The sequence below is a fragment of the Artemia franciscana genome, chromosome 7 (genome assembly GCF_032884065.1).
Source record: "Artemia franciscana chromosome 7, ASM3288406v1, whole genome shotgun sequence".
Taxonomy (NCBI): Eukaryota; Metazoa; Arthropoda; class Branchiopoda; order Anostraca; family Artemiidae; genus Artemia; species Artemia franciscana.
The window spans coordinates 56,919,271-56,942,881 of record NC_088869.1 but is presented as its reverse complement, the minus strand read 5'-3'; the positions used below and the strand labels follow the sequence as shown (position 1 = coordinate 56,942,881).

Below are 23,611 nucleotides of genomic sequence, written 5' to 3'. Positions count from 1 at the left end.
AGACCGACAGACCGACAGAATTTGCGATTGCCATATGTCACTTGGTTAATTACAAGTGCCATAAAAAAGAAGTAATATGGAAGGACTATTTACAGCTTTTAATTTTTTAAGTCTGATTGTCAGAGGATTAGATTTTAACTAAAAACTAGGATCATAATTGAAAATGACGATTTGATTTTGTGTTTACGGTTGCTATATATGTTTTTGAAAAAAAAAAACTACGGAATATTTGAAAGCGCTTTAAGATGAAAAAAATTCCATTATTTAATTAGTACACTATCTTCTAAACTGTTAATAAATCTTCGTTACCAATTTTGCCTTTTGTTCGCTAACGGATTAGGCTACTAAACCAACAAAATAGTAGACATATTTGAATATGACTCTAAATAGAAAAGACTTTAAAAACGAGAAGAACCGTTGATGCGCAGTTCCAATGACCCGTCTATAAGACGAAAAACAATCCAGTTTTTCTACTTTGACGTGTCACTTAAGGTTCATGTAAAGCAAGTTCCACGTAAATTAAGGAAAAAAGGCAAGTCTAGTTCATTACAAAGCCTGTAACAAAATAACAGGGTTTAAATTAAATAAAAGGCAATAAATTAATTAGAATGTCTCCACACTGCTGGCTTGCCAAAAATAACTATGCTCCTTATCAGTCTTATATATGTTACTTCTCAGGAAAAAGAACTAATAACACCTTCGTTCAGGAATAAAATCCCGAAAAGAAAATATCAAACAGTTCGTGGTAATGAACTGTTGTAAGGAGCGCCCCGGCTCAATAGTAACCGAAACTCTAAAATACAGAATTTTGATCTCAATATATACATCAAAAGAATCGCATTCTTATGCTGATTTTAAATATTTAAGTTTCAACTAATATTTAAGTTTCAACCCATCAAAATTTACGAGCCTAAGAAATTTTGTCTTATTTTCTAAAAAAGGGGGAAACACCCCTAAAAATTACAGAATCTTATTGAAAATTATACCTCAACACTCCGCTCTTTACGCTAAAGTTTGACTCTTTCTCACAGCTCTACTTTTTAAAAAGTTAACAGCAAAAGCTAATCAAACAGTTCGTAGTAACGAACTGTAAGTAAGGGGCGTCCCAGGTCAATAGTAACCGAAACTCAAAAAGTGGAATTTTGATACCAATAAATACATCAAAGGAATCGAATTCTATGCTGATTTCAAATATATAAATTTCATTAAGTTTAGTCATTAATTTTTACGAGCCTGAGAATGTTTGCCTTATTTTCGATAAAAGGGGAAAACATCCCCTAAAAGTCACAGAATCTTAGTGAAATCACTCCATCACATTCAGCGTATCAGAAAACCCTATTGTAGAGGTTCCAATCTCCTATCTCCAAAAATGTTAAATTTTGTATTTTCTGCCAGAAGAAAGATCACGGACGCGTGTTTTTTTTTCTGTTTTATTTTTTCTCCCTTGGGATGATCGGAGCGACCCAGGGGTCCTAGAATATCGCAAAAGGGTCCATTCAAACAGAAATTTGCTCCCCTTTTAAGTGACCAAAAATTAGAGGGCAACTAGGCCCCCTCCCATGCTCTTTTTCCCCAAAGTCACCCGATCAAAATTTCAAGATAGCCATTTTGTTCGGGATAGTCGAAAAATCTAATAACTATGTCTTTAAGGATGACTTTATCTCCCATAGTCCCCAGGAGAATGGATGCAAGTTGTGGACTTCACCCATTATTTACATGTAGTATTGGCTATTGGGGAGTATGCAGACGTTTTCAAGGGGTATTTTTTCTGGTGGGAGGTGAGGGGTCGGGGGGGGGGAGAGGTTTACGTGGGATGATATTTTAATGGAGAAATGTTTGATGGGGGAAGGGGTTTAATCGTTGTCACAACTCTACTTTTGAAAACAATAAAAAAAACTTTAGCGTAAAGAGCAGTGCGATGAGGAGTAGTCATCATCTTTCATATTCGGAATATCTTTTGTTCTTTTTAAGTTTTAATTTCGCTCCTTACTTTTAATTAAAAAAAAACCTTTTTTTTGGTTTCTTTGAAGCAAAAGCTAAGACAGATAGTCTAAGTGAGAGGCAAAACTGGCATAAGCCTAAATAGTTTATGACTTATAGCACAAGCCCATAAGGTTTAAGTTGGCGGAAACCTGTATACACATGTACAATCTCTTGAAACCAAATATTAGACACAAAGGTGATGTGATCTTAAGACTAAATCGTGCCTTTTAAGAGGATACAGTTTCTTGAAAGAATAATTTTAATTTTACCTTGAAAGGCGTCCCTCCGATTTCATTTAAATGGTGATTCTATCATGATTTATGAATTTTACCTTTTTAAAAACAAAAGAAGTTAAATTATTTCAAATTATCTTTCTTGATTTCAAATAACTCTTTCTTGACAACCACGGATATAAGGTTATTGATAAAATCCAAAAAATTACTAAAAAAGAAGGAAGAAACTAGATCGAATGTCAAATTATTGGTTATGATAATGAAAAACAAAAACAAAAAGCATAAAAAAAGAACAAAAACGGTTCGCTAAAAAAAAAAAAAATCTAAATTACACAGGATCCTCTTATTTTTGAATTCTTTCTGGAAAAGGTCCCCAGCTGGCCCTATGGGTTGTTGCATTCCTCCGCGAACAAGCATTCTTGTTACTTTTTGATTTGTGTAAATGAGTTTGTCAACATGTTATATCAATGATCTAAACAACAAAATAAATTCGTGCGACAAAATTAACCACATGTAAAAAAAAAAAAAAAAAAAATGAAATCTCAACTTGCGTTAGATTAGAAAATTGCATAGGGAATTTAGAAATACTTAAAATCACGCTTGGGAACTTTCACAACTCTTGCTTTTGATAATAACCATACTCTCTTAGAATACAATGCTACATTCTAAGCTTCTATAAAGGGTCCTGTGCTTTTGAGCTATTTAAACCATATACTTTTATTTGACCTTAATGAATAAATTTTCTGCGGAATAAAGGATTTAGAAGTTTCAATATAAACATACTTGGGCTATTCAATGGTAAAGCCAATTCGCCTATACTGCTACTACTACTAACAACTTACTGTTGCACCAAGCTGTTTGGGTCCAACACAGCTACGTACGCTCCTCTTCCACCATAATCTGTTCAAAGCCTCATTCTTTACATCCTCTCAGGAAGTTCCTATTTGCCTTTATTCTTTCTTTACGACATCCCCCCCAGTCTGCTTTCCGTTTGGCCCTAGACGGCTGGCCGAAAAGAAAATCTTTGGCAATATTTCATCCTTCATTGCAGAATGAGCCCTAGCCATCCTAACCTTTCTCTCATTATAGCTCTAGAAAACGGGATTGATCCGCATTTTTTGCAGAGCCTACCTTTCTCTGAACGATATCTAGCATATCTTGGTCCATTTTTTGTAGCACCCATGCTTCAGAACCATATTCGGTCACATTCACCAGTATAGCCTGCAATATTCTTATCTTTGATTGAAGACCTTTCTTTCTATTCTTCCAAACTTTTTTCAACTGTGAAAAACGACCTGAACCTTGTCTATTCTCCCGCGCTTTAAATGGTAGAAGGCTTTCGAAAACAAAGCAATGAATTTAAAGCATGATTTTTTTTTACCAAGAAAATGTTTCAAATGTTTTAGAAATGATAATGTGTAACCTAGGGTGCCACGGACCCCGTCAGAGAGTGGTACAAGCCGAGAATTGCTATGGTCTTTCGCCATCTTACAATGAAATGGTAAGTCATGCAGTTCAAATAAAAAGCCTCTGCCAGGATATTCAAATGTCTGAAATGCTTAAGTAATAATGATGGTTGCCACAGGGCACCGCGGTCTAGCTGTAGAGTGCCACGAGTCATAAGAAGAAACGCTATTGAAAAATTTTCCTTTAAGTTTAAAGGATCGATTTTAGTGTTTACGGTTTGTACGGCTATGTTTTGTAGGAAAATGATTTAGGAATGATAATTTGTGCCAAAGGGTGCCACGGGCCAGTCAAAGAGTGGCACAAATCGGGAATCACCATGGGTCATCACGATCTAATAATGAAACGGTATGTTCCCACTGTCGAAATAAAAAATGTCTATCAGGATATTCAAACGTCAGAAAACGCTTAAGTGAAGATGACGGGCACCACAGGGTGCCACCATTCAGCCAATTTTTGCAAAATCACCGGTAATAAGGAGGAGGCTCATTCAAGAAAATGCTTTCAATTCTATGCCCTTTTCAATAATAAGAAAATATAAAATTAAACAAGAAAAGATATTTAGTTAGATCAAACGTTTTGTAAAAATAAATATAAAACTTATGAGCCATATATAAAATGCAAGGAGGGGATGGTCCTGTTTTTTAGAAAGTAATTTCTGTATGATTTAGAGGGTTTAAATTTTAAAGGGGAAAACATAACCACTGGTCGAACATAATAAGGAAAAGGCTAATTCAAGAAACATTTTAAATTCTATGTCCCTTTTTAACAATAAAGAGGAATTTTTCATAAGATCACTGGAAACAAGAGGGCTCATTCAAGGAAATGATTAAAATTCCATGCCCTTTTTAACAATAAGGAAATAAAAAATTAAAGAAGATAAGACTAAATGATATTGAATTGGATCAAATGTTTTGCTAAAAACAAGCAGCGATGTTAAAACTTAAGAGCCATATCTAAAATGCAAGGAGGGAGGCTGTCCTGCTTTTAGATGTTACTTTCTGTATGATTTCGAAGGTTTTAATTTTGCAGGGGAAAATATATAAAACCACTGGTTGAAGGGAATAAGAAAAAGACTTATTCAAGAAGATGTTGAATATATCATTCGGTTTATACTCGTTCTTGTGGAATTACGAAGGTTCTTGGATCAAAAGCTGTAGTTTTCATGCAGTACTACATTTTTGATATGGTGGGTATACGTACAGCGGATTTCTCAGCATTTATTTAGACAATCCTCGATTGAATGACTTCATAGTGGCAAATATCCTTTCCTAGCTGCATAATAAATATTGATTTCAAGGCCCTAAGAATACAGTGTTTTAATAATTTTTGTAAATTTGTATATTATCAAAACTTAAATGTCCAACAAAAGTCTTTGTCTTCATCTTTTATATTTCTTCTTCCACAATGAACCTTCAATATATTTCATTGTTTCCATTAAGGCATTTTGTAGCCTATGTACATCTGTGTCATTAGGTATACCTGTTCAAGATTGTCTCTAATATAACTGTAGAATTTTGTTTAGCGAATAGGAAAAGAAAGACTATTGACTGTATAAGAAGGTGTACCATATTCTAACCTTAAGGGTACTCTTGGTTTCATTCCACCACTGCTAGCGCCTTCAACTTTCGATAGAGTATAAGCATCCATTACTAAAAATATGCTAAAAACAAGTTCAATATTCACGATATTGTCACTGTGATAATATCCCCTAAACTATTACATAGCAATCATATTTGCCTAATAGATCACTAATCAATAACATTATTGGATTCTAGCTAGAGCTGGCTGGAACTGCTCTCTCTGCTAGCTCGGAGGGGTTTGCATAGATAAACAATTATCTATGATATAACATTAGGTGGCTTGCGCTCGGAAAGAAAGCATTTCGTAGAATTTATTTCCTGGAAATTGATAACATTAATTGCTTGTTGGCTGAGTTATTTAAGGCACCATTCCATTGGCGAAATCTCTGGTCTTACGTTAGATTTCTACACCAGACTAAAAAATATTTCTTGACGACTCACAAAGGCTCCCTGAATTGAAACACATCTTGTGTAATCGATTTTGGGAGTGCCTTGATGAAACATGTCGAGGGAAAAAAAGCACCCTGAAGAAAAAATAACACGTTCGTTTAAATTGCATATGTAAACAATAATCTATCACGTAACACCCACGTGTACATATCCAATAATACCAAGATCTTGAAGAAAAAGATATCTCGAATAAAAATAACGCCGTTGAAGAAAAAAACCCTTAAAGAAAAAGAATTCTTGAAGGAAAAACTACCTTAAAAAAGCATCTCCTATAGTACTATGTAACAAACAGGAGTGCGCAATATTTTATTCTAAGTTACAACGGGGGGTTCCCCACTTAACTGGTGGCAAAACAAGTTACGCGACATTAGGTTATCCTCAATAGGTTTTCATAAGTAATTACATTACTAAAAACCAGGTAAACATAAACACCCAGTCTCACGTAAGAACCAAGAAAAAAACCTATAGTATTACGTAACAGCCAGGTGTACATAATACCATAATTAGTACATAAGTACATAGTCAAAACGTTTTAAGGGATTGGCAACTTCAGATATATCCCCAATGGCTGTCTTTAAAGTTGTTGAGGGGATCCTACTTTTTAGTTCTTTTTTTAAGTCAAAAGTGATCACGCCCTTTTACCCAAATACATCCGGTGAAATTTTGAGATTTCAATTTTGTTCAAAATAGTCCAAAGGCCAAATAACTATGTTTCTTGGGTAGAACACCCCCTCCTCTGAGTCCCCGCGGAAAGGGATGTGAGTTCTGTATGTAACTTGTTGTTATTTTGATACTTCGTTTTACGGATTTATGGGGCAATGGCTGTAAGCTATGCAAAGAAATCTCGAAGAAAAATAAATGCCTTGAAGAAAAAGAAATCTCGAAGAAAAAAACGCCTTAAAGAAAAAAGAAACACCTCCTATAGTATTATAGAACAAACAGGTGTGCGCAATAAGTCACCCTCAGTAACAACCGGGTGTTCCCCTCTTAACTGGAGGCCTTGAGCTCCAGCAAAAGAAGTTACGGAACATTACGTCATCCTCAATAAATTCGCATAAGTAATTCTATTTCTAGCAACAAGGTGAACATAAACATCCAGATAAGAAAAAGAAATCTCGAAGAAAAAACGTCTTGAAGAAAAAAGAAACACCTCTATAGTATTATGTAACAAACAGGTGTGCGCAATACGTCACCCTCAGTTACAACCGGGTGTTCCCCGCTGGACTGGAGGCCATGAACTCCAAAAAAACAAGTTACGGGACATAACTTTATCCTCGGTGGATTTGCGTAAGTAATTCTATAACTAACAATCAGGTAAACATAAACATCCAGTATCACGTAACACCAAAGAGAGAACACCCCCTATAGCACTACGTACAGTACATAGTCAGTGTAATGAACATATACGTACCCATAGGTGTACATAGTCAATACGTTTTGAGGGATTACCAACTACAGGTGTCCCCCTATGGCTGTCTTCAAAATTATTGGGGTGATACTATTTCCTAGCTCTTATTTAAATGTCAAAAGGGATCACACTCTTTTCCCAAAGACATCTGGTCAAAATTTGGAAATTTAGATTTTATTCAAAATAGTCCTAAGACCAATTAACTATGTTTCCGGAGTAGACCCCCCTGCTTCTAGTCCCCACGGCAAAGGCTGTGAGTTATGTAAGTTGCTTATTGTTACTTTGATCCTCTGATAACGGGGCAAGGGCTGTAAGTTATTCAAGCTACTTAATGTTACATTGATACTTTGTTTGCTTTGATACTTTTTTACTTTGATACTTTCTTTACTTTTATACTTCGTTACTTTGGTATTGTTAATTTGAAACTAGTTTCAATACTTCGATGAAACCATGATGTTGAAAGAAAATTGATTTTGGAATAGGGAATTTTGAAAAACTTGAAACTAAATTTAAAAATAGTTTTTCGAAAAAGAAGTTTTTCAAAGAAAAATAAAGGCAATATTAAACTTGAGATCAGCAGAAATAAAAACCTATAATAGTTCAAGCCCAAAACGACTAGAAATGACTATTAAAGAATAAATGAAACTCAAAACAAACAGAAATCAAATAAACAATCATAGCAAACAGATACAAAATGTACAAATGTAAATGAATAAATAGTTTTCAGGGAAATTAGAATTCATCTTTAACAGAATTCGGCTTTGACACGTTAATCAACTCTCATCTGCTGCTGGCTTAAGAAGTTATTTCTAACCAGGCCAAATTCCTCAAGCAGCATAGTGGGACGTTGGCACCCCTGCACTTTCTACAACAGCCTTAAGACGCCAGTGGTTACATAGGCTGGTATGAAAAGGCAACCAGTATAACTATGATGACGTGTATATGTAAGGAGCATTGAGGCCGAAGTCCCCGGATGGCATTTGCTCTTTTCTACTTCCTTTATTTCATCCGTCCTATGGCATTTGACAAATTTGGCTCTTCTAAAAATAAGTGTTTAAGCCCTCCCCAGTTAAAGGTTGATTAACTAGTAAAAAGAAAGAAAATCAAAAAATTTTAATGGACTCCCCGATATTCCCAAGAAGTTGAAAATAGACACATACGGTCTTAGGCTTGGCAGCATACCCTATTTACTAGTTAATCAACCCTTATCTGGGCATTATTAAGACCTTCATTACTGGAAAGTAGCACATGTAAGCCTTTAACTACTCCCATTAATATAGAACTTTGCTCCCTCCATTCAAACCATATTCTCGACCACCGGTTGTCAACAAACCTATGTATTTTTGTAAAAAAAAATTATATACTAAAGTCGTTTTAGGTCAATTACAGCTATTCAATCTTTTGCTCGTTTGAAATAAAACAAACCTACAGCTGTTAATCAATAGAACAAATTTTTCCACGAAAAAGATCGCTTTATCTTCAAAACGACAGACACAGAGTAATACTTATTAAAAATTTAAGAGCCGAAGGGTGGTTTTCAGAGGCATGATCAAAGATGGGACATGTACTGGCTGAATATCACGAGAGATATTGCAGCAAACATGACGAAATGGTAGGCAAACAGTTGAACATCTTGGTTTCCATTAAAGTAAGTTTCCACTCGATCAACTCCTGGGGGTTTCTAAGATTGAGTCCCCCCCAGAAAAAAATCCCTACTCTTAGAATTCAAAGCAGTATTTTCACTTCTAAAGTTTGGCTTTAGGTCTGCCATTTTTGTTCCTGACTACAATTGAAAAATCTCCTGAAGGTTCTACATTATAAGTATTCTTTCCTCAGTAGTACAACTCCGTTTCAAATTCTGAATGTACAAAAGCATGCAGCATTGTGATAGTTTTTATAGCTTTTTAAAGAAGAAGAATAAAGGAAGAAAACACTAGCAGTTGGAGAAGACGAAGAATAGAATTCTCATTTTAGATCAAGCAGAACAGGCAATACCATTATCAGCACATCTGTTCATCATCACCACGAAAGCAATTCTGTCACTTGTGGTTATCTTCAACTAAAATGCCAGAATATTTGAATGAAGTCTTTACACAGCTCTTGTGGCAAACACATACTCTAACTGTGAACATTTTTTGAAATATAAAACTAGTTGTGTCCCCTAAGAAATTTAAAGTCAAGCCCGAACAGATTGGCTATTACCAATTATCAACTTTTTTTGCTGGAGAGTTCAGCGGTTTGACTAGCACATTGGTTTATTTAGCTAGATACAGGGTTGATATGCCACTAGTCTTTACAACTACATTGAAGCTGCATAAAACGACTGAAGCTCCTTTCAATTAAAACTTCATGAAAACTAAGTTACATAATACGTAGTAATTTAATCTAAATTAAGAAATCAATCTTGATCTCGCAATCCCAAAAGGTTGCTCATCATTATAACTATTAAATGAATTTCCCTTTAAATTTTGCAAATTCATTGTCCCTATAAGGAAAGTGTCCCAGCCAATCCTTAAAAAACATTTATTTGACTAATTGTCAACTATTTTTTTATTTTTAATAGATAGAGTCGAAGGCAGAGGGCACCATTTAAGATAATATACCAATACGTTCCTGTCTATTGAAACTTTATAAAAAGGAAGTGAAATTTAATGCATTTATTTAACCTAAATATAGAAATAAAATCACATTACAAGCATAAGGTAAATTCATCATCACAAATTTGTATAGACATCACAAGTTTTTGACAGGCGTCGGTTACATCTCAAACGGTTTTGTTGTTGAAAATTTCGATCCAGTAGCCATCAGGGTCTTTGATAAAGGCTAATCCCTTCATTTTACCATCGTCTGGTTTCTTAACAAATTCCACGCCAAGTTGTTCAAACCGTGCACATGCTGCGTATACATCAGGTACCAGTATACCAATATGCCCTAAACAATTGCAATTTTGTAAATATTTATTTCTTGGGTCTTCCTACTGACATTATGTAACTGGTTCGGTTCAAACCTGTAAGCTTTATCAGGTAGCGAGTTGATTTTATCTAACAAAAAACAAATTAATTTAAAAATTTTCAGGTATTTCTCTAGTTTGAATTAAAACAGTATAATAATTGCTCATGCGCCATAAATATTTTTGGGAGTTCACATTAGTTTTAGCGATTCTGAACTAGACTTAGAATTTTTCAACTTTTTTCATGTCTTAAAAAGACATTGCTTATACTTACCAGAAAAGAAATTCGGTAATTTTACCGACAAGGATTTCAAACCAGTCAGCAACATTAATTGACAATATTTTTTCATCGCTACACTCCATTAGGAATGAAGTACTGCTTTCTGACATTTCCGACCATTTGCCAGTTTCAGCCCTGTTTCAAGTCCTCCAAAATCCACAAAGATTAGTCCCCCAGGATAAACCGAGATTTTGCTGCTCACCAGTGGAGCTGGATAGATTGAAAGAAGATCTTGGTACATATAAATGGGACTTTTCTCTACCAGAAAATATTAGTTTAGGCAATTATAATGACATATTTGGCCGGTTTTATGACACTGTTAAGGAAAAATTCACGTCTTATTGTCTAAAAGCTCCTTTAAAAAATCCTCGATCAAAAAGATCAACACCTGTTGCTCCCTGGTTAACATCTGGAGTCCTAAAATCAATAAAAAGGAAGCAGAACCTTTGGAAGGAGTACAAAAAAAGACCAAATAAGGCCAAGTTAGAAGCATTTAAGTTGTACCGTAATTTTCTGAAATCAATTATTCGCAGAACTAAAACAGTATATTTTACAGAAAGATTTGTTGATTGCGGTAAAAATATAAAAAAGACGTGGGACGTGATTAAGGAAGTTAGTCGGCCATCCATGAAACCAGAAGGTCTCTCTAAGTCTCTCATTGTAGACGATCAACTTGTAACAGAAAAAGGCCAAATTCGACATCATATGAATAAATTCTTCGCGGAGACAGGGAAAAAAACTGCTAATAGCGTTTCTTATTCCTCGGTGTCACAGTCTTGGAAGCAGTTCTTAGGTCCCTCGTGCTTGAAACCAATGGTTCTTGGGGAGGTTACGGTGCAGGAAATTAGAAATATTGTTCTGTCTTTAAAGTATTCTTCAGCAGGTTTCGACCAAATTTCTGCTAAAGTAATTAAACATATTCTTCCATCGATTATCATCCCAATTTACCATTTGATTAATAGGTCATTTGAACTAGGAGTATTTCCCCAACGTCTTAAACTTGCACGTGTTATAGCTCTCTTTAAAGGAGGTGACAGAAAGGATCCTGGGAACTACAGGCCGATCTCTCTTCTGTCAGTGTTCTCTAAGATATTTGAAAGAGCAATGCTCAAACGTCTGGTGAGATTTCTTGAAGCTAAATTTTTTCCCCATCAACATCAGTTTGGGTTTCGCGCAAAGTATTCTACAGAACATGCTTGTAATAGACTTCTTTAGTTTATACGACGATCTTTAGATTCTAATCTTATTCCTGCAGCCATTTTTCTTGATGTAAAGAGAGCTTTTGACAGCCTAACACATACGATTCTCATTGGTAAACTTTGTCATTTTGGTGTCCGTGGGGAAGCATTGTCTTGGTTCTCGTCATACCTAACTGACAGATCTATCGCCACAGAAGTTACAGACGAAAAAGTTCCAATTGAATACAGAGTACCCCAAGGTTCTACTCTTGGGCCAACCCTCTTCCTCATATATGTGAACAATCTCTACCGACTTTTTAACACCCCAATTAACAATGTTTGCTGTGGATTGTGTCACATATCTTACTCTCAGAGTACGTTGGTGTTCACACCTGATAGTCAAGAAGAATTAATAGCATTTGCAGATGACACTACTTTAGGTGCTGCAGCTCCGGATGAATCATCCCTTATTCTAAAGCTTCAAGCAATGACTGAGAAAATACTCTTTTGGTTTGACATAAATCAACTAACTTTAAATGTAAAAAAGTCCTACCTTTTTATTTTTTCTCGTAAAGGTTTGAGCTGCCCCACAATTACTGAGCTTCATACACCAAGAGGCTCCATAAGTCGTCCCCTGGATCGATCTGTGCGATTCCTGGGAGTTCTTTTGGATGAAAATTTATCATTTAAGTGGCATGTTCAAATAATAAGAGTGAAAATTTCCCGTGGACTTGGGGTCATCCGAAAATTAAAGCGTTTATTCCCTTTCCCTATCCTCCGTCTTTTATACTTTTCTCTGATTTACCCTTATATATGTACTGTTCGTCTGTGTGGATGTCCACATTTCCCTCGGTACTTGCTCCTATTCACAATCTTTATTAGAAAGCAGCAAGAATTCTCCAGTCGGCTACACACACTCCTCTTGACCTCCTCAAAATTAAAGATATTTATGTTTTATCTCTATCTTCGTTGGCATATCAATACTTCCAGGGAGATCTCCCATGTTGTTTTTCGGGACTGCTTAAACTAGTAGGGGAAGTAAATTTGTATATCGTTCGTAACCGGGAGGATGTGATGATTCCAGCTAGTCCCTCGGTTCGTTCAGACTTCGGCCTGGCTGTGACTGTGGGACGTGCTTGGAACTCGGTTCCCGCTGAGATCCGGCAGTCACGAACACTTGGCTCCTTTAAGAGACAGACGAAAAGTTTCTTATTAAAGGCTTCTTATTAAATATTTCTTATGGTTTATTTATTATTTTTTTCTGTTTTGGGTTGTTGTTTTGTTGGTGTTGTATCCTCGATGACGCGAGAATTTTAATTTGCATTTTATTATCGGGTGATGTGAGGGTCGCTGTTTCGTGGGGACTGCCGGTGAGTTGATTTCTTTTCCTTACATATTTATATTTAGATGTTGGTTAGTATGTTTATGACAAGTTTTATAATTCTTTAATTATTGTATGCCGTTTCCCAAATAACGGGCCATTGAGCCCTTTGGGATATTGTTTTTGTTATTGTTATTTTATGAAAATAAATAGAACTCGAACTTGAACTTGTAATGATGTTTTTCTAACAACGATTTCTACTCAGCTTCAATATTTTGGTTTTCTTTTTTAAGGTTTTTGAATTTTTGTAATCACATGTCAAAATATATACAAATATTTTTGCAATTACCAGGTTTTTGCTCTTTACGCCATTTAATTTTTTTTTTCATACTAGATCTATTCAAAGGTATTTGATTATTACAGCAAGTCCGATTTCTAACAACAATTTCTACTAAGGTTCAAACTTTTGGTTTTCATTTTAAGGTTTTTACATTGTTGCAATCCTTTGTCAAAATATATGCAAATACTTTTGCAATTACCTGTTTTTTTGCTCTTTAAGCAATTTAATATAAATTTCTGCATACAAGAGAATCTTCAATTTTTCCACACAAGTTTGAAGATAGTACATGACAAAAACTTTGGGCAACGAGCGTAAACACTAAACAATTTAGTGTAAACACTAAACAATAGCCATGGGTAATGAGCGTTCTTATGAATTCATCTGATAGTATACTTATTTGTGTTTGATTAAATTTCATTTCTGTTTTTGTTAGTTGAAACTTCTTATTAATAGGATAATTTAAATCAATAATAAGAGGTCTAGCTTTATGATGCTTGTGCAAACTAATGAAACATGGTTAAATACCTTAAAAGAGATGCACCCTATTTACTATGTTAAGGTTTAATAAATAAAAAAAACAAATTAAACTAAGCTTTCGAATAAACTCTGTTCTGAGGATGGCTTGGCAAGGTCCTTGCCAAAATATCTGCTTTGTCTTTTAGCTTTCTTTTCTACTGGCTAAAAATCACCCTCGTTTCTTTTTTTCCTTATTATTTTTATATTTCTCAAACTTTTTCGTCTTTTATTAGACGTCCTTACAAAAATGGATCTTTACAAAAATGGATAAAATATACTCATACAGTACTTAATTTTTCTTATTAGTAAGTTATGTGAAATTCCTTACAAAACACTTGTCAACTTTTTCCAATAGTCATTAAGTGACATAAATAGGCAACATTTTTTTAATTATTTAAATACGCAAAAAAATTTCAATATTTTCTTTTGTTTCTCCAGTAAATTTAACATTTTTTGATGAAAAATTGAGTCTTTTCTATTTCAATTTTCCTTATATCCATGGCGTTTTGCAAAAATGGCCTACTTTTTTTCTGAGAATGAGGTAAGCATATGCTTCGAAAGACCTGAAAGAGGTACATCGATTTGTCTATTCAAAATGGGCTTATCTTTAATTCTGACCAAGTTACAAATTTTGCCAAAAGGTCGTATGCCCGAATTCATGAAAAATCATTTGGCCAAAAGAGCCTAAGCCCAGTTTTTTTCCAGACAATGAGCCATTTTTGTCAAAAATGGTGATGGAGAAGCAGAAACGATCTTCAAAACCTGTTTTATTGGGACCTTTGGCATCACATTATAAGAACTGAGTGGAAGGGTTTCAAAGATAGCTAATTTTCGTGTAGTTCAGACACCCGATTCATCCCTACAGAGACAAGCCCATTATAGGTCTAATGAAATCGACTTGGAATCTTTCAAGGACCACATTAGCTCTTTTCCTGTCTTTGAGTCCCATTATGTCAGGGTTCATACCTTGTGAAAGTATATGTCTTCAAATTTGAATATTGCAAAAATGTTTGACCTGTATAAGGCAAAGAGTGAAGAATACAAAAGGACAAGTCTATCTATCACTTAATACAAGACGGTGTTTTATTGTATTGTATCAGATTAACGACGCCTCTTGATTACTAAGGTCCCTGCGTCGGTCCAGCAGTGCATTGCTGCAGCATGATTCGATCTCTGGGTCCCGTATTACCAAGCTAAGGTCAAACCCACTGCGCCACCACAGGACAGACGGTGTTTTAGGAAAATTTTAATCTTGGATTCAAATCTCCAGCGGAAGATTCCTGTGGACTTTGCAAAAGCATGGAAATAAAATTCAGGCAGATCCTGATCCTAAAACAATCCTTCAAAAACACTAGTGGGAAAGTGCCTTTAAACTAGCTTATGACAGAAGAAAGGAAAACAAAAAAAAAGCAATGGAATCAGAAAAATGTTTAGAACTCTTTATATTTGCCATGCAGCAACGCCTTCCAGCACTGGATGTTAAGGCAAAATTAGTCTTCTAAGGAATAAGCTGTTTTTTGTGGCACAAAGAGTAGTCCAAAAAGGGACCTAATAATAAATATAGGTCAGTTAGATATTGGGTTCAAATGAACTGAGATCCACTGGTGTCAGTGTGCAAAGGATTTAGAAATAGTGCAATTCAAAAGTTCCCACAAGGAAAACAAGCCATTTCAAATCCAGAAGCAGAGTGATGTAACTTAAAAAGAACAGCTTGTTCTTGTTGTGAGTTTATATGACGAATTTATGAAAAAGAGGTCGGGTCGAAACCATCCTGGTTCTTAAAGAGAAGTTTTCGAATGGCTACGCAATAAGCAAAGCCAAGAAAGATGACCTCATCTCTATTCTTCTGTTCATTTCACAAGATTTCCATTGGTTTTACAGAAACCTTCTCTATGACAAGGAACTTTGGGAGTACATTCTAGACAAAACTAAGCTTCTGAAAAAAGAATGTTTGCCTTTTGATTGATTTTGGTTTGTTTTATATTTTTTATAAGTGTAAAAATAAAAGCTTTAAAGGATTTAAGCACATTTGGAAGAATTGGAAAAGGTTAAAATTTGGAGATTGTTGCTTTGCCAAAAGGGTGTAAGCCTCCCATCTTCTAAGTGATAAGCAATCCAGCAAATTTGACATTTCCAGCAAATTTTGATAAAAAAGTTAACTAGAAATCATTCTTTCAAGTTTTCAATTTCTTAAATTCTGATTTGTGAGAAATGCTTTTGATTGTTTTTGCTCTCCTGTAAAATTAAGAAAAGTTGTTACATGCCCTTTTTGCAAAACACAACAGATATATTATTTACATTCACACGCCCAAAAAAAAGCCCTACTATTAGGTTTTTCTTCTTCTAAGGGTGTGATGTTATTCTATTTCATTTTTCCCAGGCAACACATATTTGTGATCAATAGAAACATCCTAAAATAAGTTTTTTTTCTTTTCCTAAAATGTTGTAACATAAAATTTGCATGCAAAAATGGGAATTTGTTTGGCAGTTGTATAATGGCATATAAGTTTTGATATACTTTGTCACAAAAGTTTAAGTAAACACAAAAGGGTACTACCATATCCTTTTGGCTCAGTATTTCCATTGTGATAGCCCTTGAATTCCAAGTCACTTTCAGTGCCCCAGTTATGAGTCAGCTCCAAGGTTGCCTTTCTAGAAAGTGCCCAGATTGTCCTTTCTTTTGAATTTTCTGGAATCTCTTCTTTTCTTTCATAGCCCATAAAATAAAGAGAGAATTTCATGTCTTCAAAGTCCATTTTCTTCAATAGTCTCATCCCCAAAACCCTGGTGTAGAAGTCCAGAGACTTTTTTGGGTCCTTTATTCTATACATTGTTTGTTGGAACAGGAAATCCTATAAAAGAAAATAAATGATTACTCATAACTTACTACATAACAGACAGGCTAGCCCCAGCTCAGATTAACACACACATAACTACTTAAAATTGTTTTTCAACTCTAAATAGTTTAGGTGTTTACAGTTCAAAAAATTTTCTTACAATGGCAACCACAAAAAAGTTTAAAGTCATCATAATTATTTACCACATTATGATGCATGAAAAATAATAACAATTATTTCTTTTCAACCAATGAGAAGTAAAATGGAAAAATCAAGCAAATGAAGATTTCAGCAGGGCTGATAATCATGTAGGACACATTGGTAAAATTGACAAAACAAAAAATCACAAAGAAGAGACAAACAAGGAGAATAGCAGCTAGTGAAAAATCATACCAATATTTTGATTGAGACCTCTGGTCAACTCTTCTCAGTGGAAAATAATGCTATAAAAAGTCCCAAGTCCAAAGGACAATATAAAAACCAAACCTCAAAATAAAACCTTGTTTTAGTTTCAGTGTTTATTTTAAGGTTTTGTTTTTATTTATTGTCCATTGGACTTTTATGTGCATTTTTTTTTATCAAACTGTCTACAGCCTCTATATCACTTTTTTCAAAAAATTGCATGTTATTCCTAGCAAAACCATTTGAGTCAAAGGGATTATTAATGAGTAGCCATTTTTTCCATGTAGCTTTATACACCAGTTTCCTTCTATCATGTTTTCAGATACCAAAGAAATATTGAACATTAAGAATGAACAAGATGACAAAAACATTCCAGTTGACCAGCAGTTGAATTTGGAACACCACAACCAATGAAGTAAAAACCAAGAAATGTTCAGATTAACTGTCCAGGCTATTCTATTTTGTAGTTTCCATGAACTAGTGTTGTGGGGTCTTTGCAAAAAAAAGTGATCTCCTTATAAATAGTGTTGATGCTGTGATTGATGATGGACTGCAGAACCACAAAATTGTGGGAATCTTTTGAATCATCCGCTAAAAGCCTGAAATATGCATCTCCTCTAGTGCTGAATCATACTGTTGATTTGGCTGATGAGCTGAGTAATGTAACTTAAATAGAACAGCTTGTTCTTGTTGTGTGTTTCAATGACAATCATCAAATATATTTTTTCTACTAAACTCTCCTTAGAGTTTGGATTAGACATGAAAAAGTTAGTTGGAATTGTGCAATAGCAGTCCAGACAGCTGAAAGTATTAGCACACCCACCTTAATACTAAGATGCCATAATTGGTTATCTTCCACTTCAGACACTTCCCTTTTTTGCTAAAACTGTTTTTTTTTTCCATTTCTTGAGCAAATATGTGAAGAAATCAATCTGATTCATTTTTTTTTTTTAGCCATGGGAATTTCCTTTGAGATTGTAAAGAGGGATGCTTTGAATAGATTGGGATTGAGAGTGAGTGTGAGAAGCTGTTTTGGCCTCAGGCAGCTTGGTACTGTGGTGAGTTGTTGGTAATATTAGTGGTAACATTGTAATCTGTTGCATTTTTTATTTTTTATCTACACTTCTCTAAGTATGGATATTTAGAAAAGACTAGCACACATGAAATGCAGAGAAAAATAAAGGACACATTGCATTTCACTATTTCTATTGTAAGCAGTTATTTATGCTGGGCATGTTAATAAGTCCCTGCTCCTTTTTATAGAGCTAAGAACTTTATTTTTATTTCATTTTTATTAACAAATACATAGAGAAATAAACAGAAAGTAATGATATGTTGCTAAAATTTATAAATGATGAAGTAACAGAGAATGGTAGATATTTTAAAACTGTATACCTTACTTCAAAGCAGTGTAAATTCTAAAACGATATTCCTTGGAATGGATGAAAACCTCCAAAGGATACGTAAAGAACATTAAATTGGCCTCAATCTTGTTGGCATATGGGTTGGATCTACCAGTTAAGTAACAAGAGATTACTTATGCAATCTCTAACCACAAATTTTTGTTCCAAGATATTGGGGACAAATTTAGTCTCCATGAGGAACATCTAAGCCTCCTTATGGCTAACCTCCAAGTTTATTTCTCAGCTATTTATCCTTTCTTTGCATTAACAGTGACCAACAAGCATCATAAGTATTTCCTTCAAGACAACTTCCTTTCTGAAGTTTCCGATGAAGGAGATCTTGGGGTTATTGTAGATCACCAATTAAAGTTTAGCAGCCATGCTAAGTCTGTTTCATCTTCTGCAAATAAAACCCTCGGCATCATAAAAAGAACCATCTCCAGCCGACACCCTAGAGTTTTTATGAAGTTATATAAGGCACTTGTATGTCCACGCCTGGAGGTTGGAATGTCATTGGCAGCCCCTTTCTTCAAAAAAGATAAGAAGTTGCTTGAGGATGTCCAGCATCGTGCCATGAACAAATTTCCATATGAAGAAAGACTACGTCGTTTGAAGCTGCCAATGCTGACATACCAAAGGAAAAGGGGTGACATTATTTTAACTAAAAAAATCCTCTCTAAAAACACCCTTCCTGGTCTCTTTGCACAGCCCTTGCATTCTGGTACTAGAGGACTGTTGGCAGCCCCTTTCTTCAAAAAAGATAAGAAGTTGCTTGAGGATGTCCAGCATAGTGCCACGAAGATGGTTAGCAACATGAACAAATTTCCATATGAAGAAAAACTACGTCGTTTGAAGCTGCCAACGCTTACATACCAAAGGAAAAGGGGTGACATTATTTTAACTAAAAAAATCCTCTCTAAAAACACCCTTCCCGGTCTCTTTGCACAGCCCTTGCATTCTGGTACTAGAGGACATTCATTGAAGCTCTCTATGCAGCATTCCACGAGTAGACATAGAAGCCACTTCTTCAGACAAAGAATCATCAATACATGGAACCAGCTCTTTGAAGAAACAGTTTCTGCTACTTCAACTGACATGTTTAAGTCCCACCTTGATAGGGAATGGCTCTGCCAGGAGTTCCTTTACAAATGGGAAGCTGCAGAGTCCTCCACAAGAGTCTAGTCCAACAGCCACAATCTACACCAAACGAATTCTTTTTTCCATGGAGCATCACAAGGATGGATAATATTTATATTGCTCCAAGCTGTGATTTAAGGTAATTTAAGGTAACAACAGGACAAGAAAGTCCCTTTGCTGACTAGTGGGTTATCTTTATAATACTGGAGCCCAATCAGAAGTGAAACAAGGCTATGCATAGCTTAGCTAGGAGACACCAGTCAGAAAGCATTGCACATCTATTCATGCTCTATGAGGTCAAACCTTTTCTTCATCAGTTTACCCCTCATCTTGTCTCTGCCCCCTGTCACTATTAGTTTTGGGATTCAAGTCACCAGGGGCCAAGGCTCTGGATACATCCTTGTGCTACTATATGCTTCATGATGCCCTGCCAGTCCCTAGAAGCCAGTAATTCTCAGATGGGAGGGGGGCTAAAAGCATCAATTCTTTCATCTTTTTTACCTCTTTTGTCAGTTAGTTTCTGTACTTTATTTTTTAGCCCAATTTTTCGATTGTCTAATATTTCTCTGAGAATTTTATGCATCCAAAATCTAATATGTTCCATACCAAAAGCAAATATTGAAGTACAGTCAATGCTGTTACCCAGTATAACACCAGATGGCTAATTTGACAGTGTACAGGTCTATATACAATTCTTTTAAAAATGTTTAGTTTTGTTCCAGTTTAGAGCACTTAGAAAAGCTAATTCTAGAAGCATATCCATTCCTGGTTGACCCTCCTCCTCCATGGGGCAAACTAAAAATGTGTAAAGTGGGCTTGCTTACAGGTAATATTACCTATAGAACAATATATATTAGTCCATGAGCCCTGTAGGCAGCAGGGTGAGTTATGTATTCTATATTTATTTAATAAACCTCACTTGAGGGTTTTTTTTATCACTCTTTTTTGAATAAATATAAAATATAAACCTCACCCACTGCCTGCAGGGCTCATGGACTAATACACCTTGCTCTATAGGTAATGTTACCTGTAAGCAAGCCGACTTTATGCATTTTTAGTCTTGTTGAAGGGGGATTAGGTAAAATTCTAGTTTATTGACTTCTTGCTATCTCAGAAAGGGGTTAGGTTAGGAAAATGAAACTTTCAGGGATGGGTCCACAGGCTAAAGTATGTCCCAGGAAGGTATCTTGAATTACCTACCTCGACTCCTTCTCCCTCTAGAGGGCCCTGACCTTTGATGACCTTCAACAAGAGCTAAGAGCTCATATGACACTTGTGATGAGCTCAGAAGAGCCAAGAGATCATATGATATGAGCTCTAGCAAAATTCTAAGAATCAATAGATTGCTTTAAAAGGAAAATCAGAGGCTTAATCCTGGTTGGGATTTAAAACAAGAGCTCTGAGTCACAAGGTTCTTCTAAGTATCAAAGTTCATTAAGATTAGATCACCCACTTGCAAATTAAAAATAACTTAGTTTTTCTAATTTGTCCTCTCCCTTCAGCCCCCGGATGTTCGAATTGGGGAAAATGAATTTATCAAGTCAATTTGTGCAGCTCCCTGACATGTCTACCAATTTTCATCATCCTAGCATGTCCAGAAGCACCAAACTCGCCAAAGCACTGAACCCAACATCTTATTCCCCCAAAGAGAGCAGATCCAGTCTGGTTACATCAGTCACATATCTACAGCATTTATAAGCGTTTTCCAAGATTTCTGGTTCCCCCACCCCCCAGCTCCCCTACAGTACCAACAGATCTGGTCGTGATTTGAAAAAAGAGCTCTGAGACATGGGTTCCATCTAAATACCAAATTTCATTAAGATCCAGTAATAAGATCCTTCTAGATATCAAATTTCATTAAGATCCAATCACCCATTTGTAAATTACAAATACCTCATTTTTTCTGAATTACTCTTCCCCCAACTCCACTAAAGAGAGTGGATCCAGTCCAGTTATGTCAGTCACCTATCTTGGACTTGTGCCTATCCTTTCCACCAAGTTTCATCCTGATCTCTCTGCTTTAAGCATTTTCCAAGATTACCCCCCCCCCCCCTAATGACACTGGACCCAGTCGGGGAAAGAAAAAAGAGAGCTGAGTTTCAAGGTCCTTCTAAGTATGAAATTTAATTAAGATTAAATAAAAAAAACTATTTTTTTAAACTGAAACTAAGGAGCGATATTAAAACTTAAAACGGACAGAAATTACTCCATATATGAAATGGGTTGTCCCCTCTGCAATCCCTTGCTCTTTATGCTAAAGTTTTTAATTGTTTTAAAAAGTAGAATTGTGACAAAGAATCAAACTTTAGTGTAAAGAGCAAGGGATTGCACAGGGGACAACCCATTTCATATACGGAGTAATTTCTGTCCGTTTTAAGTTTTAATATCGCTCTTTACTTTCAGTTTAAAAAACTAGTTTTTTTTATTTAATTTCTGAACGTTTTTGAATTAATGCATTTTTGATTTTGGCTCTCCGCACATTAATTAGTAAAATGAAATCTGCATATTAATTTTTTTTGGCTAAACAGCTTTCTCTTAGTTTTGATCAGACGATTTTGAGAAATAAGGGGTGGGGAAGGAGGCCTAGTTGCCCTCAAATTTTTCGGTTACTTAAAAAGAGCAGACCTGTTCTGGTTATGTCAATAATGATATGGTCAACATTGATATGGCTCAGAATTCTACTCAAATAACAGGAATTGCATGTTCAGAACTAAAGGCAGAGAAAAAGCAACTGGTAACTGAAAATTAAGGTAAATGTTGTTTTGTCAAAATTTCAATAGGTATAGACCTGTCATGTAGGCAAATTTCAGGGCTATCTAGCAAGAGAAGGAGTGGAGGTGGGTACTTGAGAATACCTTCCTGGGATATACTTTAGCCAGCAGATCCATCCCTGAAACCTAAGCCCTTTCTGAGATAGCAAGAAATCACTCAACTAGAATTTTACCAGGGACTTTAGAAAGCTAAAAAATGGATATGCTTCTCTAATAATGACAAAGAAACAATATGTGATCATCAGAATCTTGCTATATGTAGTAATTTGCACTTTAGAGCACTTGAAACAAAACTATACCTTTACCAAATCTTTAAATTAGTCAACCAGCTAGTATTATAAGCATAGGAGCCTAGCTGGGCATAAGGAAAGTTAAGAAAACTATCCTTACTCCATAATCTGCAGAATGATGATATTTAACACACTTTGCAGGGGAAGAACCTTTAGCTTCAGTCCATTCCTTTGGTTTTGCAGTTTTTTCTAAGAAACTCATGAATTTCTTAGAACCTATATATTTACAGGGTATACACCCTCTCCCCTATAATGGGCAAATATATGCCCACAATTGCATCCTGAATCTAAATATAACATTCATTTGCATCAAAAATGAACTTTACTCCCATATTAGCCATATGGTGGATGTCCCTGTTACCCCAGGAATAGCCTATGCTGGCCTAGGCCTATCTGGTAAATTCAGTAGCAATTTCAGGCCTAGTAATTTAGGTGGGCAAGGTTTAATGGCATTTAATGTCAGATGTAAGAAAAATGGAGGGAGGAGAATCAACTGCCCTATTCCAGACCTAGACCCACTAGCCTATAGGCTAGGGACTATTTGAGGTTATCTAGATGCAACATAACAAATACATAAAGTCATTTTGAGTTGGAAATTATAGAAACCTTGGTAGATGGATCCGGTTCTGCACACACATTTGATGTATCTGAGTCACTCAACATATTTTCTTAATATTTGACCCTTTTCTTTACTACAGTACGTTGCGACGTTAGGCGCTCAGAATTACTTGTCCGCAGTGTTGCCAACGCTTATGAAGAAAAAGTACCGCAAAACGCTCTAAAATTGTACCACTGATCTAAAAATTGTACCATATCTATTATTTTTTTTCGTGTTGTGCTATGGGCAAGACAAAAATGTTTTTTTTTCGCTTCGCACAACACTTGGACGGTCGGAAGATTATATTACAATAATGAGAACACAGTATCAGATATCTTCTTTCAAAGATATTTGGGAGACCTCCTTTTCCCAGCAGAGACCATTTTGGTGTCACTCCTCGAAATATCTGCTCACCTATATATAAAAACTACAATTCCCTCTGCTCGCTGTGTCCTGATGCCCAGTCA

General features: G+C 35.5%; 1 protein-coding gene across 1 annotated transcript; it reads right to left on the bottom strand.

Moving 5' to 3' along the window:
* Positions 1–9,763: 9,763 nt before the first annotated feature.
* On the bottom strand, positions 9,764–23,289 carry LOC136029506 (lactoylglutathione lyase-like). Its single transcript, XM_065707951.1, has 3 exons — positions 23,153–23,289; positions 16,264–16,558; positions 9,764–10,052 (listed from the first exon to the last, which is right to left on the bottom strand). Exons 1-3 carry the CDS (start codon positions 23,207–23,209, stop codon positions 9,886–9,888), a joined length of 519 nt encoding a protein of 172 aa, XP_065564023.1. The 5' UTR covers positions 23,210–23,289; the 3' UTR covers positions 9,764–9,885.
* Between the last annotated feature and the right edge of the window lie 322 nt (positions 23,290–23,611).